Source organism: Geotrypetes seraphini, chromosome 1 (genome assembly GCF_902459505.1).
Source record: "Geotrypetes seraphini chromosome 1, aGeoSer1.1, whole genome shotgun sequence".
Lineage (NCBI taxonomy): Eukaryota > Metazoa > Chordata > Amphibia > Gymnophiona > Dermophiidae > Geotrypetes > Geotrypetes seraphini.
The window spans coordinates 250,131,704-250,150,289 of NC_047084.1; the positions used below are offsets into that span (position 1 = coordinate 250,131,704).

General features: G+C 40.9%; 1 protein-coding gene across 2 annotated transcripts in view; it reads left to right on the top strand.

Moving 5' to 3' along the window:
• RAB28 (RAB28, member RAS oncogene family) overlaps positions 1 to 13,780 on the top strand; it is a 200,897-nt gene extending 187,117 nt beyond the window's left edge. Inside the window, exons 7-8 of one of the 2 annotated variants that reach the window (XM_033949055.1) lie at positions 1,637 to 1,740; positions 11,458 to 13,778. In XM_033949055.1, the coding sequence (XP_033804946.1) occupies positions 1,637 to 1,735 (99 nt within the window). In that variant the 3' untranslated portion in view covers positions 1,736 to 1,740; positions 11,458 to 13,778. Of the gene's footprint in view, positions 1 to 1,636; positions 1,741 to 11,457 lie in introns of both variants that reach the window. The other variant, XM_033949065.1, reaches the window with a different exon arrangement.
• The last annotated feature ends 4,806 nt before the right edge of the window (positions 13,781 to 18,586 follow it).

Here is an 18,586-nt window from a genome sequence, read left to right on the forward strand (position 1 = left end):
ATCAGAGTTATGAGCGAAGTCTTGGCTGATGTTATCTCTATCTGACGGATGCTCTGGATCAGACATTGGGCAGGAGATGCTATCTCTAAAGCTACATTAAGAAGGCTTCCCTTTCAGGGGCATGTGCTCTTTGGTAAGGGTCTAGATGACCTGATGGCGGTGGCTTAGTAAGGGTGGCTGGGGGGAGGGGTAAGCCGCCCCAGACACAAGATGCTTTGGGAGGGGGAAGGCCTGTCATTCTGAGCACATGGCCCTATAGGCAGGAGGGAGTGGGCTTTCCTCCTGCTGATTTGTTAGTAGACAGAATGGGGATATCGGGGGACTGGAAATTTTTTTCCCCTTGCCGATTCAGCTGATCTGGCAGGGGAATCCACGATTAACTGAGCTAGCAGAACTGCACCAAAAACGCTCAGCTGATGGATATTTCCCTGCCACGATCAGCTGATGAGAAGCCTACTTCCCCCCCCCCCCCACACACACACACTCTTTGGGTGGTGGGAGAGATGACAACTGGTGGAGTAAGGGGGGGTCATGCCTTAAACCCTCCAATGGTTGTGTTGTCAGTTTTGGCAACTTTGTGGAACTTAAGACACAACCAAAACAGGTCTAACTCCCTGCATCTAAGTTCTGCCTAGGACAGTCCTGGGAAAGCTTCTATTATCCCTGCAGGGTGTCCAGATGTAAGCCCGCCTGATGTCTGCCCATGACATACCTCCCAACATGCTCCTTTGAGCTCTGGAAGTTCAGTAGCTTAGAAGTGCTGCTGAACGTCCAGAAAGTTGGTTTTGATTATTGGCACTTGGACGTCCCCGTTATTAGGACATCCAAGCGCCTAATTAGGCAGGTTTTTGGACGTTTCAGAGTTTTGATTTGGAGCCTCATAGTGTTCAGGACCACTAGACATATTGCACTAGGAAAAAAAATTAGGTTCTTACCTCGGTAATCTTCTTTCTTGTAGATGTGTCTAGTGGTCCTGAAGCCTCACCCTGTGTATGGGCTTTGCTTGCCTTCTGCCTTAAGATCAGTCTGGATTTGAAGAATTTTCTTTCTCGCAGAGGAGCTGAGAGGATGAAAAAAAAACCCCACAAAGAAATTTGATGCCTAGGTGAATCCTCATCCTTACGTCTCTGCTTGATAGCAGGTCATGCTAGTGGCTACAAGCTCTATACATAGATAGTGCTGAGTGCACAAGTTTGCATGTTTTAATGTTATTTCCTATGTTTGTCAGAGAGCAGAATAAAATTGTAGTGTCAAATATTTTCCCCCATTTTCCTCCTTCCTGTTATGTCTTGTATTACAGTGCTACTTGATTGTATTTGTACAAACTGAGAGGTCAGGAGCAGCTCCCTGGGAAGGAGGTGGATTGAAAACACGATTTACTGTTTTCTGCAAGCAACTTGCTAGTTCAGATACAACATTCTAGCATTCAGGACCACTAGACACATCTACAAAAAAGATTACTGAGGTAAGAACCTAATCTTTCTTTATTAATCATACATTTATCACTCTTGTTGGTGTACTTTCATTTGTAATGTTCATTTTTTATACATCCACTAAACCTAGTTTTTCATTTTTTTTCTTGTTTTCCTCATTTGTTTCCTGCTGCATATCCATTATGTTGGCATCTGGCTGACAGCACATTGTCAGGGCAGAACTAGTGAAATATCCCGAAGAGAATAAGCAGTCTCCTCTTCATTCTTCAAACTCTCAGAGTAAAGTCTGCTCAGTTCAGTAGTTCAGGTACTGCTATAGACATTACGGCATTCTGAAGGAAGTAACTTTATTAGAAGTTATTGAGCTAATAGGATGAGCATCTTTACAAGGTGTTCAGTTTTCCTTGTTAATGATTATAATAAAGTAATATATGTTATCAGTGTTTGTAAATTCAAGGGTAAAATAAAACCATTTAAGTTTCAACATTTAAACAAACTGTTTGAGAAATGGTAGGATGATATATTACCTCTAATTTTTGGCAGACCATGTGCACAAAAATTTTCTTTCGTGCAATGTTTTATAAGCTGAGTTCAAATTTGTGGACTGATAACTTTGAGAAGGTCAAGGCATAATTTTTACTTTCGAACACGCGAACGTGGGAACACCCCCTGCGTCTTGCTGGGGTCATGAATACTATCGCTGGTCCCACTCCACCCTCCTCTACTCGAAAGTGTTTTGTTTTTTTTGTTTTTAAATTTGTAATTTGTGCTCAATAAACACCCAAAAAGTAAACAATTAAAGCTAAGTGTTTCTTTCTAAGAATTGTTTGCAACTGCATTAATTGTTCACTTTTTTGGTGTTTATTGAGCACAAATTGTAAATTTAAAAACAAAACAAAAAAAACCACTTTTGAGTAGAGGAGGGTGGAGTGGGACCAGTGATAGTATTCATGACCTCAGCAAGACGCAAGGTGTGTTCCCATGTTCAGATGTTTGAGGTCCCCCCTCTCCTTTAAATGACATATAGGAACCTAGTTTCACTAGATATCTCTATGCACATATTTTTGTGATAACCACTGGAGTTGTGTATAGAGTTTTGCTTCTAAACTGTTCTTTGATCATTTTTACTTTAACAGTTTTCTGATATGCATGCATGCTTGCTTTTATTCTCACCAATATGCTCAACTTAAAGCATGGACCTATTTATTTTAATTGCCAACAAACCACCATTAATAAACACCTTTATTTTTCATTGGTTTGAGCACTTGCTTTCAATATTAATCTACTGTATTTTCAATTCAGTTCAAGTTCTTATATTCCACAACTTTCCAATTTGGTTCAGTGCAAATAACAAGGACCCTTTACATATTACTCCTGGTGGAATTCTGCGCAAAAGTTTTGCAAATTCTGTGCACAATATTTCAATATTCTGCAGTTTGTTTGTAGTGTTTTGCATGGAATTCTCCTATCCTGAGACCTGAAATTCTTTCCTGCCTTTTCCCTTCTCAGATTCTATTCTCCACAGTTCCCTCTCTCTCTCCAGCTGCAGTTCTTTCTCCATCTAAATCCCACACCTCTATCACATGCATTCTGAATCCTCTTCTTGGCCTCCATTTTCTGGCATATCTCTCTTCCTCTCTCCACTGGCTAAGAATCTCTTCCTCCCTTCCCATCTCCTTTCTGGTCATGGTTGCTTTCTATTCCTCTCTCTACCATCCCCCCACCCCACTTGCTGGTCCAGCGTCCATGTCCCCTCACCTCACCCAGCACCTCTCTAACTTGCACTCTAAATCCCTTCCCTATGCTCCTCGATCTGACATCTCTCTCGCTCTCTCAACTCCCTTTCTGGCCTGAATTTCCTTCTCATCCTCTTTCCCCTCTACTTACGGGACCAGCATCAATATCCCCTCCACTCTCCTCCTCCCCTTGCAGGTCTAGCATTCATGTCCCCTCCTCTCCCTCCCCCCACTTGCAGTCCAGCATCCATGTCCCCCTCCTCTCTCCCCCATCATGGGCATAGCATCCATGTTTTCTCTTCTCCCCCCCCCCATCTGCAGTGCAGCCTCCATGTCCCCTCCCTTCTCCTCTTCCCCCTGCAGGTCTAGCATCCATGTCCCCTCCTATCTCCCCCTACGTGCAGTCCAGGATCCATGTCCCCTCCTCTCTCTCCCCCCTCCATCATAGGCTTACATCCATGTTCCCTCCTCTCCCCCCCCCTATTGTGGTCTAGCATCCATGTCCCTATCCTCTCCTTGTCTCCCACATGGGTCTGGCCTCGCTCTCTCCCCCACATCCTGTGAGATCACACTTACCTGCAGGCCTTCCAGAGCAGTGGCAGCGCTGTGAGAGGCTGCTTGCGGCCGGCCTTACCAGGGCCTTCCCTCTGCTGTGTCATCTATCTACAGTAAGTGATGTGACAGAGGGAAGGCCCTGGCAAGGCCGGCTGCAAGCAGCCTGTTCACAGTGCTGCCTCTGCTGGGAGGATGCTGCTTCCTTGGGAGACCCACAGGTATGTCTGATGTCCCTGGGGGGGGGTGAAAGGAGAGAAGCTAGACCTGCACAGGGGAGTAGGACAGGAGGGGACAGGGGCAGAATTCTGCACGGATAGGGAATTCTGCACAAATCCTGCACTGTGTAGTATTCTGCCAGGAGTAAAATATGAGAGAAATTTATAAAGAATAAATTCTTTAAGATAAAGGACTCCAAAGCTAACGTGAGTCGATCGAGCAGATTTTAAGAGATTTGTAAAATCTTAAATAAGCCAAGCATCATAATAAGCAATCCTTCACATAAGGAAGGGTTTTGGTTTCTAAGGGCTCCTTTTACGAAGGTGCGCTAGCGATTTTATTGCATGCACCGGATTAGTGCACGCTAGCCAAAAATCTACCACCTACTCAAAAGGAGGCGGTAGCGGCTAGCGCATGTGGCAATTTAGCACGCGCTGGTCTGCGCATTAAGGCCCTAGCGCACCTTCGTAAAAGGAGCCCTAAGTGTAGTTAAACCATTTGTACGAGACTTAATTGTGATGCGATGGTGTAAGAAACTCTACCCATGCATATGCTCACTGCCAACGTATTACATTACAGTAGTGACTTCTATTCCGCCTGTACCTTGCAGTTCTAGGCAGATTACATCAGAAGATAACTGGACATTTCCAGGAGAGTTACAATTTAGGGGACTTGTTACATAATTGAGTCTTTGAGGAGAAAATTGTAAGAAAGGTAGAAGTTTGAAGAACGTATGCATCCTCCAATCATGGCATGTACTTTTCTTCTAGTCATTCTGTAAATGGGTACTTTCATCTGGAATTAACTAGAATACTGCTATGTATGCAGCAACTTGCTGCATACAACTACATAACTCCAAATAGAATTAAAATGTTTAGGACCTTAGTGGTAGAGGGAGGGGACCAGTCAGTTACTTTTGACAGCATGATAGACAGATACAAGCGGGCAAATGGGGTAGATCTTAATGGTTTTTTCTTTATCTTTCAAATAATTTTTATTGTATTATAAAGAAAACATAATACATGCTGAATTATCAATTGTAATGCACATGCCAAATACACAGCTTGAATAACTAAATTATGGTTGCAAGAAATATACAGACCATATCAAATGGGCAAAATTGTAAGTATAAGAGTATCAAGTCAATAACCATAATCAAAGCAACAAGCTCAAAAACCAAGAAATGAACCATAAAAAGGTCATATTGAAATGTTAGAACAGCAACAGTACTCCAGAGACCAAAGGAAAGAAAAGATGAGAAAGAAAAGAAGAATCTATCTAATATAATAAAACGCTAGGCCGCGCATGCGCACTTCCTATGCGTGCGCTGGTTTTCCGTGAGCTGTAGCGACCCATAGGAAGTGCGCATGCGTGGCTTATGGTCTGGCCTGCTCCCTGTTGAAAGACGCAGTGGTGGCTACTCTCACGATCCCCGCCTGCGTTCCCTCCCTTCCTGTAAGTTGGCCGTTCCCGCCGCCGTCATTCCCTTGCGCACCGTACTCTCTTCGCTCTCTCTTTTCCTCCCCCCCCCCCAAGGCGGATGTCGGCCGCGGCGGCCCTAGTTGGATGTCGGCCGCGGCGGCCCTAGTTGGATGTCGGCCGCAGCAACTGTCGGTGGCTGCAAGCCGCGGCAGCCAAACCCGGAAAGAATTTTAACATGGAGTTCAGGAGGAAGATATGGGGGGAGAAAATACTGCACAGGGAAGTGGGGTGGGAGGGAAATGCTGCAACACACGGAAATGGAGGGGCAGAAAAGGGGTTGATGGACAGAGGAAGAGGTGCTGATGAACAGGGAGGGGGGTCAGAAAAATGAAGACAGGCCTACTGCTGGACAGGGGGAGCAGGAAGGAGGTGATGATGGACAGGGGGAGGTAAAACAAAGGGAGAAGGGCTTCTGCTGGATAAGGTGAGCAGTGATGGGGTGGTGGAGGACACAGGGGAGGTAAAAGGAAGGGAGAATGGACAGGGGGAGCAGGCAAGGGGTGGTAGTGGACAGCCAAGGAAGAAAAAAAAAATGACAGACAGAAATACAGAAAGCGGCTAAGGAGAGAGAAAAAAAAATAAAGACAGACACACACACATATATTCTAGCACCCGTTAATGTAACGGGCTATAAGACTAGTATTTATATATTTTATGGTGGTATAAAGGAAAGTATAGATAATTCAGGAAATTCAAGAGGAATTTGAGACATTGCAGTAGTTTGAAAGAGAGGAGCCCAAAACAATTCATATTTCCATAATTTGTATCTTTGAAGCCATATTAATTTTTCCATTCCAGCAATAGGCCAGACCTTATCCAGCCAAAAACGTTGTGAGGGTAATATAGGATCTTTCCATTTTTGTGCAATGTAAAGCTTTGCAGCCAACAAAAGTTGTCATATAAAATTCAAATGTTCAAAACAGATCAACTGATCTGGTGGTTCCAAAAATTTTGAATTTGTGGACAAGTCCACCATATATGAATCATATCTCCAGGTAGATTACAACCCCTCTAACAATAGGGTGAAATATCAGAATCCCATTGATGGAGATGGGGGAGTCAGATATACATTATATACTGTAATATGCGTAACTGTGAATTATTCCAGTATTTCCGGATTCACCATCACATCATTGAGGAAAACATCATTGACAAAGTAGCTCGACCCTTACATCACTTTGAGGAAGTTCTTTTCAAGTGTATTTCTCATAAGAATTTCATACTCTACCACCTCCTCGCTTTCAGTATATGATTTCATGGGGGCCTTTGATGGGAAACTGTAGTTTGGATACTTTCTGGGCTTATTGCTTCAGACCCTCTTTATCCCTGTCACATGTGAATGAAAAGTGAAGATATTTACTGAAAATATCATCCATTGAATGAAGATGATTATTTTGTAGTAGATTAATCAGGGGGAAGTTGGCTAAGTCAGTATCTAAGGACTGTTGGCTAAATGGAGAGCAGGCCAAAAGAGGTGTAGTCAGAGTGAAGTTAGAAGATAATAGCCTTCAAAGAACAAATTTTCTTCCAGCTGCATAGAACTGGCAAAATAAAAGGATAATATTTCAATTCCTGAGACCAATTATGCATGTCAGAAAAGACAAGTAAGTAGAGTGTACTGTTGAACAAGTGTTTCTTCCAGTCTTACCCAGGGAGAATATGCTATATGATTTATCCAGCAATGTAGTGCTCAAAGACAAGCTGACCAGTAATACCATTGTAAATTTGGCAACCCAAGCTCTCCAGATATTTTAGGAAGAAATAGCATAGGAGCTTTAATTATTATATCATATACAATGAACAATGCAGGATTGTAATGTAGCAAAAAATCTGTGAGGAATAAATCTGGGCAGGTTAATGAATAGAAAAAGAATTTTAGGCAAGATAAATAAGAACATAAGAATAGCCTTACAGGGTCAGTATAATTCATCAAGCCCAGTAGCCCGTTCTCACAATGGCCAATCCAGGTCACTAGTACCTGGCCAAAACCCAAGGAGTAGCAATATTTCATGCTACCAATCCATGACAAGCAGTGGCTTCCCCCATATCTTTCTCAATAACAGACTATGAACTTTTCCTCCAGGAACTTGTCCAAACATTTCTTAAAACCAGCTACGCTATCTGCTCTTACCACAACCTCTGGCAATGAAGTTCCAGAGCTTAACTATTTTCTGAGTGAAAAAAAATTTCCTCCTATTGGTTTTAAAAGTATTTCCCTGTAACTTCATCGAGTGTCTTCTAGTCAATGTAATTTTTGACGGAGTGAAAAATCGATCCACTTGTACCCATTCTACTTCACTGAGGATTTTGTAGACTTCAATTATATCTCCCCTCAGCTGTCTCTTTTCCAAACTGAAGAGCCCTAACTGTTTTAGTCTTTTCTCATATGAGAGGAGTTCCATCCCCTTTATCATATTGGTCGCTCTTCTTTGAACCTTTTCTAGTGCCACTATATCTTTCTTGGGATAAGGAGACCAGAATTGAACGCAATACTCTAGATGAGGTCGTACCATGGAGCGATACTGGGGCATTATAACATTCTTAGTCTTGTTAACCATCCCTTTTTAATAATTCCCAGCATCCTGCTTGCTTTCTTGGCCGCCACCGCACATTGGGCAGAAGGTTTCATCGTATTGTCTACGATGATACCCAGATCCTTTACTTGGGTGCTAATCCCCAAGGTGGACCTAGCATCCGGTAACTGTGATTCAGGTTATTCTTCCCAATGTGCATCACTTTGCATTTGTCCACATTAAATTTCATCTGCCATTTGGATGCCCAGTCTTCCAATTTCCTAAGGTCCACCTGCAATTTTTCACAATCCAAATGCATTTGAACAACTTTGAACAGTTTAGTATCATCTGCAAATTTAATCACCTCACTCGTCGTTCCAATTTCCAGATCATTTATAAATAAGTTAAATAGCACCAGCACTGGTACAGACCCCTGTGGCATTCCACTGTTTACTTTCCTCCATTGAGAAAAATGACCATTTAACACTTAATGACCATTTAATGACCTTCTGTTTTCTATCCAATAACCAATTCCTAATCCACAACTGATTTATGCCACTTATCCCATGAAACTTTAATTTTCTCATACGGAATTATATCAGAAAGGTATTATGGAGCTTCTGCTGCCCGAAGAATCACAAAGATTTCAGAGATTGTCGACCCTCCAACCCAGCATCACGACTCCAATCTCCTACCTCAATGAACAGGTTTTTCAATTGGCTTCAGCTGTGCAGTTGGAGTCGCTGTGCAAGCCTCTGAGGTCTCCTCTCTGCACACCCAAAAAGAAGATCTTGTGCATGAGGCATCAAGCTCCGAACTTCACTACTGAGGGTCAGCAGCCCAAAGGACTGTACAAGCCACCACATCAGCATTGGGCCCTGGGCTCCAAAAATCACCTCCGAGTCCGCAGCCCTAAGGACCACGCAAGCTACAACATTAGCTCCCAAAAAGTTGTAGAAGGCAAAATAAAATATTAAGATAAAAAAATAAAGATGAAAACTTCATGCTTGTGTCTCTAAAACAATAAAATAGTGGCTGGAAGGGGAGAGACTGAATCAAGCAGCCATCTTCTTTGGTGCACTGGTTCCGCCTCCCTAATGTCTTTTTTTCTACTGGTGCCCTTGGTGAATATGTATGTCTCATAATACATCTAAGGGAAGGTGAAAACAAATGTTGGGCCCTGAAATTCAAAGGATATATGTTCCTAACTCAGGATTTACTAAGGCTGAAAATTTACTCAGCCTGACTGCCTAAATTTATAGTCAAAATTTCACTAAATTCTTAAATTTAGGAGCATAAGAAGTGGATGTCAAAGGTGATGAATTTAGGTTGGGGAAAAAGTTAGGAGTTTAGTATTGATTTTAAGCACTAGGCTCATAAATTAGGCTTATAAACCTAGACAAATGAATAGTAGGCCTAAATTTACAAGCATATCTTTTAAGCTCCAAAATTAAAGATGAATTTTTAGCTGATTATAAGAAACTTAGGGCTCCTTTTACTAAGCTGCATTAGAGGTTTTAGCGCACGCTGCAATGCCTCACGCGCTAGACCAAGGGTGTCCAATGTTGGTCCTCGAGGGCCGCATTCCAGTCGGGTTTTCAGGATTTCCCCAATTTATATACATGAAGTCTATTTGCATGCACTGCTTTCATTGTATGCTAATAGATCTCATGCATATTCATTGGGGAAATCCTGAAAACCCGACTGGATTGCGGCCCTCGAGGACCGACATTGGACACCCCTGCGCTAGACGCTAACGCCTCCATTGAGCTGGTGTTAGTTTTTCCACGTAGTGCAGGAGGCAGCGCGCACTAAAAACGCTAGAGCAGCTTAGTAAAAGGAGCCCTTAGACTCACAACTTATGACTGTGTGAAACCAATATTTAAAGCATAGCAAATAATGAGATTATTTTAATTACAATTCATTTTATTTATGATATAATCTTCTTAACAATGTGATCTACCAGAAAGATATTTGCCTTTTACATTTCAAATACCTTCGTCTTCAGCTCGAAGCATCTGACTTTAGACCGGTTTGTTTTACTGCAAAGGTTATCACAAATAGTTATTTCTTCTCCCCTCAATTTCTTATAATATTTAATGAAATGTAAATGCCAGAAATGTGCTGCCCAGTCATTTGACCTAGCAGTGAGTACACAAATGTTTCTAGCATGCTAAATAGTGTCTGATTACCTTTAAGTGTTCTCTCTTAGGCCAGGATTCTCAAAAAAACCACGTTAAAAAGTGATGGTCTGCTAACGCAGCGTTTGGATAGCAAATTAAAAAAATCAAGTCATTCTCAAAAAAAATCATGCATGCAAATGAGGTCGGTGGACAGCAGCGAAGATTTGCTAAGTTTGCATGTGCCCATTGTTGGTGATAGCGATGGTGTGCATGTTCAGAAAAAAACACAAAAAGAAAAAAAATCCAAAACACAATAGCAGGAGAGATGTTCAATCTCTCCCGCTGTCAACCAACAACCCCCCTACCAACAACTGTAAACCACTGAATTTTTAGTGGTATAAAAATTTTTTAAATAAATAAAACTCCCCCCCTGCAGTGGGAGAGATGCCCACTGCCAATTGAAATCACCACCGCTGCATAACTGTGTCCCTTCCCTGAAATGGGCGAGATACCCACTGTCTCCCACTGCCAAGCAAAACCACAGCCTGCCCACACTCTCCCACTGCCATACAACACCCCTCCTGCCTCCGACGCCACCCCTTACCTCCATGTAGAGAGACGTGGATTCCCTCCCCCCCAGCTGGCTCGCATCTTCTAAAATGGGCCTTCCCTTCCCCGGTGCTTCCTGGGATGCACCGGGAAGGGGCCTGAGGCTCTGATTGGCCCAAGGTGTAAACTTGCCTGACCTGATAAAGAAGCTGTTGGTCTCTGACAGCTGGTCAAAAATGTATTAAAATTAGTCCAATGAAAAGATATCATTTTAATTCTATTTATATGTATTAATCTTTAAAAATACAGGTATCACACTACTTTATTCTGAATTAAAAAATAAAATTATTTTTTCTATCTTTGTTTTCTGGCCATTTACTTCTCTGGTTTCTGCTTTCCTCCATCTTAAGACTCTGTGCTGACAGTGTTGTCATGTATAGCATTGATAACAGCGAATACCAATTCGGTCTGGCATTGGTTTATCCAGTTTTTATCATTGAAGCTCTCTTGTATCGTCACTCAGTTGTTCGATAGAACTAATTGGTTTTGACCCCTGATGCAGGCATGTCATGCTGAAACACAGCCCGTGTCAGGTCATTTAATAAAGTTAAGTTCACTGTCCCAATCTGTGAGGCCCTTGGTGCTATTCATTGGTACACTTTAAATAAATATTGTAATAATTTAAACACTGTGTTGTTAAGTTCCCTTTTTTAAAGATCAGAAACCATTCAGTGTGACATATTTACAGTGATAAGGGGAAATCAGGAGGAGGACAAAACCTTTTTCCCATCACTGTAGAGTCTGTTTAATGTTAATATTTTCCTAATTGCTGTGTTTTCTTTTATGACAGAGAGTGGTGAAAGCAGACATTGTAAACTACAGTCAGGAGCCTGTGACAAGAACTGTTAACCCTCCTAGAAGCTCCATGTGTGCAGTACAATGAATACATTAGCATTCCTATTTCTCTTGCTTAATCTCAGCTTGTTGCTGTTAAAGCAAACTTCTGGCCAATCTGTATAATCCAGTTAATGGTTTGAAAAACATGACAATTAAGTACTGTGAAACTGAAGGTAATTTCTGAGACCAACCAATAATAAAAGCCTTGAACCTAAACACTTTGAAATTTGAACATTCTGAATTTAAAATAGGGATTATTCAAAATCATATTTAAAGGACTTGATATAGTTATACATTCATTTTTAACAGATGCTGCAGAAAAAGAGATGTCAGAAATCTTATGAGTGATTTTCAAGGTATTAATTAGAATGACAAGGGGACAGATTTTTCCTTGTCCCCGCGGGAATTCATTTTCCCATCCCATCCCATGAATTCTTTTCCTGTCCCTTCCCCTGCTCCATTCCTGCAAGCTCCAAAACTTTGAAATCATGTGTTTGAGGCTTGTGCGGTTAAGGCAGAGCTTACAGGAATGGAACAGGACAGGGAAATTGTCCCTGTGTCATTCTCTAGTATTAATGCCATTTACGTAGCTGAAGTGTTATATTTATTGTTTTAAATTGGTTCCCCTTAAAAGATAAATTTGTATACTTCAATAAAAAGTACATGCACACAAAAGATGTGATAATCTGGGTTTCCAGAATGCAATGTATATTTTTTAAAGGAAAAGTGTGTGTATGTGCAGGTATATCTATCTATCTAATCTTGCATTGTTATCAAAACTGTCTCCCATGCTGTTAAGAAAAAAAAGCTTTGATAAACATATCTGTCTAGAATATAATGCATTTTACCTGTTCATCCATCTATCTATATTTAAAAATGGTATGTTCTATCTTATGGACACATACATATAAACACACACATATTTATACTAATAAAATTCAAGTTATAGATTGCAGTTATATAGTGTGAAAGGCTGGACCATGGATCTAATTTTATCAATGCTTAGTCTCTTAAGAACAGCAGGGGAGACAACTTTGATGATAGAGAAACTATGTATACTTTTTTACAATAAAAAAATATGAATTAAATAGTTTTGTAGTGTTTGCATTTAGTACAATATACTATCAGTTAAGTCATGGTGCATACTTTAAGGGCTATGCCTTTCATTTTCTCATATAACAGCTGACATTTCTTATGGATGATACCATAGGAGCCCTGAAGGCTTACATCTTGAAATAAATTTGGAACCCATTCATTAAGCTTCAGTAATTAGCTGCTTTATTTACTTAAATTTATAGAATACTAGCATCGACATGTGAATGTACACTTAAGTTCATAAGTAGTAGCAGAGTGTTCAGACTATTCTATGATTAAAGCACATTGAAGGCAATCCTATAAACTGGCATTTCCATTTAAGCATGTTGATGCTGTATGCTGGGCGTTAATTCTATAATAGCATCTATTCACCAAGATGCCATTGTGGAATGGCATGGGTGTGCCTCAGTTTAGGCATGACTGTTTACACCAGTGTATTGCAAAATGTGTGCCGCAATGAGAGTCTAGATGTACCACGAGACGCCAGGGAGGAGGAGAGGCGCCGGCTAACTGCCTACAGAATGTGCTTCTGGTGGCGAGAGGCACGTCTTGTCAGTCAGCTGGCACCAGCGCTTTTCTTCCTCCCCGGAGACTCTCCTCCTCTCTGCACCTCTTTTCTTCTAGCATACCCACCCGGCAGCTCAGGGCTAGATCTGGAGGGTCTTCACACATGAGTGGCTGTCAACATGATGATGTCAAGCATACGTGTGACATCATTGTGTCGACGTCTACCCATTTCTAGATGCCCCCGAGCTACGGCCCCCAGTTAAGTGTGCTGTGGCTTCGCAAAGTTTGCAAGACACTGGTATATACCATGTCAGTGGCAGGTGTACATGGGCATGCCTACATGCCCCAAGTGATGCATGTAACTGATAGTATTATACACTCAAGCTCCACCCACATAGGCACTTTAATTGCAGTTACACATTACAGCCCTATAGAATAATTCTTAGTGCACATTCACATGTAACTACCAATTATTGGCACCCATGATGCATGCAAGTGGCACAAAAGTCTATCCTTAGCATATAAATGTAAGGGGCCTGTCACAGAACAGGAACATCAACAGGGGACAAACAACATGAGCAACAGGAACTACAGGAGGGAAGGACTGAAAGACCAGTTCCGGATGCTAGGAAGGAAGCTGAAGACCAGAACGCAGAGGGTAGCGTTCTCAGAGATCCTGCCGGTACCCAGGGCCGATGAGAAGAGGAAGATGGAACTGCACGCAGTCAACGCGTGGATGAGGCGCTGGTGTGAGGAAGAAGGATTCCACTTCATGCGCAACTGGACAACATTCTGTATTTACCGAAGAGGATATACACAACATACCAGAGGCTGATAGGCTATACACCGGAAATGAGGACGGGAAACTGACAGGATTGACAGGCAGTCTAGAAGAGGTATGCAGGCAGATTGATAGACTTAAAAATGATAAATCCCTGGGACTGGATGTCATCTATCCGAGAGTAATCAAGAAACTGAAAGGGGCTATAGCTGACCTGCTTCAACTAATAGCCAATCTGTCGATCAATCGGGAAGGATTCCGAAAGACTGGAAAGTGGCAAATGTCACGCCGATCTTCAAGAAAGGTTCAAGGGGAGATCTAGGAAACTACAGGCCGGTGAGTCTGACCTCGGTACCAGGAAAGATGGTAGAGGCGCTGATAAAGGACTGCATTATTGATCACCTTGACGGACACGATCTGATGAGGACCAGCCAGCATGGCTTCAGCAAGGGAAGATCTTGCTTGATAACTTGCTGCACTTCAAGGGAGTAAACAGGCAGATAGACAAGGGCGAGCCAGTTGACATTGTATATCTGGATTTTCAGAAGGCGTTCAACAAGGTCCCGCATGAACGACTGCTCCAAAAAATTGGGAGCCATGGAATCAAGGGTGAAATACTCATGTGGATTAAAAACTGGTTGGCAGATAGGAAACAGAGAGTGGGGGGTAAATGGACAATACTCGGACTGGAAAAGCGTCACGAGTGGAGTGCCGCAGGGTTCGATGCTTGGACCTGTGCGCTTCAACATATTTATAAATGACCTGGAAATTGGTACGATGAGAGAAGTGATTAAATTTGTGGACGATACGAAGTTATTCAGAGTAGTGAAGACGCAGAAGAATTGTGAAGACCTGCAATGTGACATAAACACGCTCGAGAAATGGGCAGCAACATGGTAATTGAGGTTTAACGCGGATAAGTGTAAGGTATTGCATGTCGGTAACAAAAATCTTATACACGAATACAGGATGTCTGGTGCAGTACTCGGAATGACCCCCCAGGAAAGAGACTTTGGGAGTACTGGTCGACAAGTCAATGAAGCCATCTGCGCAATGTGCGGCTGCTGTGAGAAGGGCAAACAAAATGCTAGGAATGATTAAGAAGGGGATCATGAGCAGATCGGAAAAGGTTATCATGCTGCTGTACCGGGCCATGGTATGCCCCCACCTGGAAAAATGTATCCATCACTGGTCGCCGTGCATGAAGAAGGACACGATACTTCTCGAAAGGGTCCAGAAAAGAACGACTAAAATGGTTAAGGGGCTGGAGGAGTTGCCGTATAGTGAGAGATTAGAGAAACTGGGCCTCTTCCCCCTTGAAAAGAGGAGACTGAGAGGGGACATGATCAAAACATTTAAGATAATGAAGGGAATAGACTTAGTAGATAGAGACAGGTTTTTTACCCTCTCCAAGGTAGAGAGAGAGCAAGATGGCACTCTAAAGCTAAAATGGGATAGATTCCATACAAACGTAAGGAAGTTCCTCTTCACCCAGAGAGTGGTGGAAAACTGGAACGCTCTTCTGGAGGCTTTTATAAGGGAAAACACCCTCCAGGGATTCAAGATAAAGTTAGACAGGTTCCTGCTGAACCAGAACGTATGCAGGTAAGGCTAGTCTCATTTAGGGCACTGGTCTTTGACCTAGGGGCCGCTGCATGAGCGGACTACTGCGCATGATGGACCACTGGTTTGACCCAGCAGCGGCAATTCTTATGCTCTTAGGGAATAGACAAGCAACACCTAAGTGTTGCATTTAGGCACACGGATGCTTACTTACGCATGTATTCTGTATGACCACTGATGCGCATAAGTATTAAAGAAAAGGCTCACAGCCCAAGTAAAGTGGGCATTCAGATTGTGGCACCCAGTTATAGAATTGCTTTCTAAATTGCTTTTTACACAGAAGGAGGTGGGCAATGTGCTTTACAGTTAATGTGGAGGTACAATAGTTAGTCCATGTTAACTGTTTACATGACACCTGAACAGGTATAGCTAAGTGACGTTACCTTATCCAGTTAACACATGATAAAGAACTTGTTAGCACCCTCAGTAGCTAACATGGAGGCTTTGTCGTTACTGTGCTTTAATTTTGGTCAGTAACCAACAGTTTCTTCACATTTGTAACTAGCCCCTTTTGTTCAGCTATCCTTTCCCTTCTATTGCTTTGATTTTTCTTTTAAATGTTTTTGGTGGAGTAACATAAATGTGAGCTGTCATTTAAAACACACAACAGTTCTACATTTTCTGTTGTTCATATTCCATATAAGTATCTTTGAAACATATGCATTTCATGTGTAAAAATAGCTATAATTTTAGTTATAAAACTGTTTATCAAGAAATCAGCAACCAGCACAATGATCATGAAGTGCAGTTTTAAGAAAGTCGATTTGTTAATCAGTGAATTAATTCTTTTACCGCAATATAATTGACATATTTGTTAATATATTCTTTGCAATCTTTATTTTTAACCATTGTATGTTAAAGATAATTAATGTATACAAATATATACCTCGTGGTCCGTTCAAGTACTTACCAATAATCTTAACATAATACTGTATACTTCAGAAGACCAGCTAGATTTTATATCCACACTGTTTTTTAGAATAAGCAATCTGGGCATTGATCAGATCTTAACTTTTTTTTTCTAATCTGTATTTCCATATTACAATAATAAAATCATTTTAAGCATATTATTGTATTTTAAACACTTCTAGCATATTATATATTTAAATGATTGTGAGTTAGAAATAAATAAGATAGGAAGATTGCTTTCATAAATATTTAAAAGCTTTTCTATTAAAAGAAACTATTAATTTGATGAACTAAACGCAGTGCGCCATTTGTAGAATCGGGACCCAAGTTAGGCAGTGGTAGGCGCTTACCACCACCTAACTTAATAGGCTTAATTGATTTTAATTGGTGTGGTAATTGACCGTGTTTAAAATCAATTATTTTCTCATTTAAAAAAATGGAGGCACCTCCAGCAATGGCACCATTCTTCTGACTATGGAGGCGCTTAAAGATGCCTAGGTCACAGAAGGTGTGGTTAACATTGGAAGTGACCTTAGATGCCCTTAGGCACCTCCAATGTCATTATTCATGTCAAAGATAGGCATGGTAATTGTAGGCCTTTAAAACCCTGGCCAACATTTCTGGCACTTATCTTTGCTGTGGCCGCAATTCTTGAAAAGGCGCCATATGTGATCAGCACTGTTTTTTTAGGTAACCAACACAAACAGCACTGTTTCAAGAATGTGGCCTATTGTGAATTTGACTTTGCTAAATTTGAGTGGAGCTTGAAGAATGAATATATGTCATTTTAATGTAAATTTTTAATATGTCTATGTACTGTATGATTAATATACTATTTTTACTGTGGATGTTAAATGTGATTGTTAATCGCCTACTGCATGGCATAGAGCAGTATATAAACTGTATGCATAAATCCAGGTTTTATTTTTTTTATAAAACTAATCAAAACCTTTATGATAAGAATAGATATTTTCTTATACATCAAGGATGCAACCACAAATTAATCCTATACATTTTGGCCACTATTTATTACAGTGTTAAGGTTTTCCTGTTCTATGTGATGATTGCCCACATTGATGTATTATAACTGCAGAACCTTTGCATTAACACTTGTGGACGTTCCATCATTTTTGGCAGGGTTACCATACAACTCATGCAGAGAAAGTGTTTGTATTGTTGGTAACGTTCGTAAACTGCCCAGCAGAGAATGTGAGACGCAGTTAGCTATACTTTTTGAGGTGGTGATCACTGTTCTCTATTATCTGCCACATTAATAAACACTTGGTGATGATCTCCCCACTAACAGTAAGCATAGTCTATGCCTCAAAATGGCATTTTCTATGTTAACTGTTCCAATATGCATGTTGTGGTGCTAATGTAGCTTAGTAAATAGCCCCCAAATTATCTTAGGCTTGATTTTCACGGAAGTGCAATTGCAAGAATAAATAAAAGGCAAGATGGTCTGCTGAATGTTTACCAAATGCCACTTGTCATTAATAATCTGTTGGCTTGAAATGTGAAAAATAGGTATGTAAAAGTAAACACATTAATGCTACACCATAGTTTGTCATGAATGTCATTACATGTTTGTGCAGTCTTTAATTGTAATTAATAAGTATATGTCAATTGGATTTAGAGATTTAAAAGCAAATGTATCATCTAATTCCATTTTAAACAGTGAGTAATTCTTTCCTGAACTGTGTAGCATAACATGTGGAGAACTTAAGAATTCTATAAGCATTTCTTCTCTTAAAAGATCAGTTTTCACTGCTATAAGCATTAACCTAGAATTTTGTCCAGGCATGTGTTTCTGTTGTAGGAAGAAAAGCGATGGAAGATATCGTACCACAACCAAAGCAAAAAAAGTGTCTTGTGATAAGTTTAGGGATCATCTGGATATTGCAAGTACTGTACTACTCTTAAGTTGCTATTTGACATGATGCTTGATAAATTATGTTTTTATATCATAGAGAAACAGAATTTGTTACTTACAAAAAGATTAGCTGTCTATAACAAGTAAATATCTTTTAGTTTACCTTCTAAAACACAAATTCTCATATTTTTAATAAAATTCTTTATTTTACGTCATCCCTGTGAAAGAACACACCTATTTGTTATGAATCTTGTTACAAATTGGAAGAGGGATATAGTAAGGCTAAAATGTTGC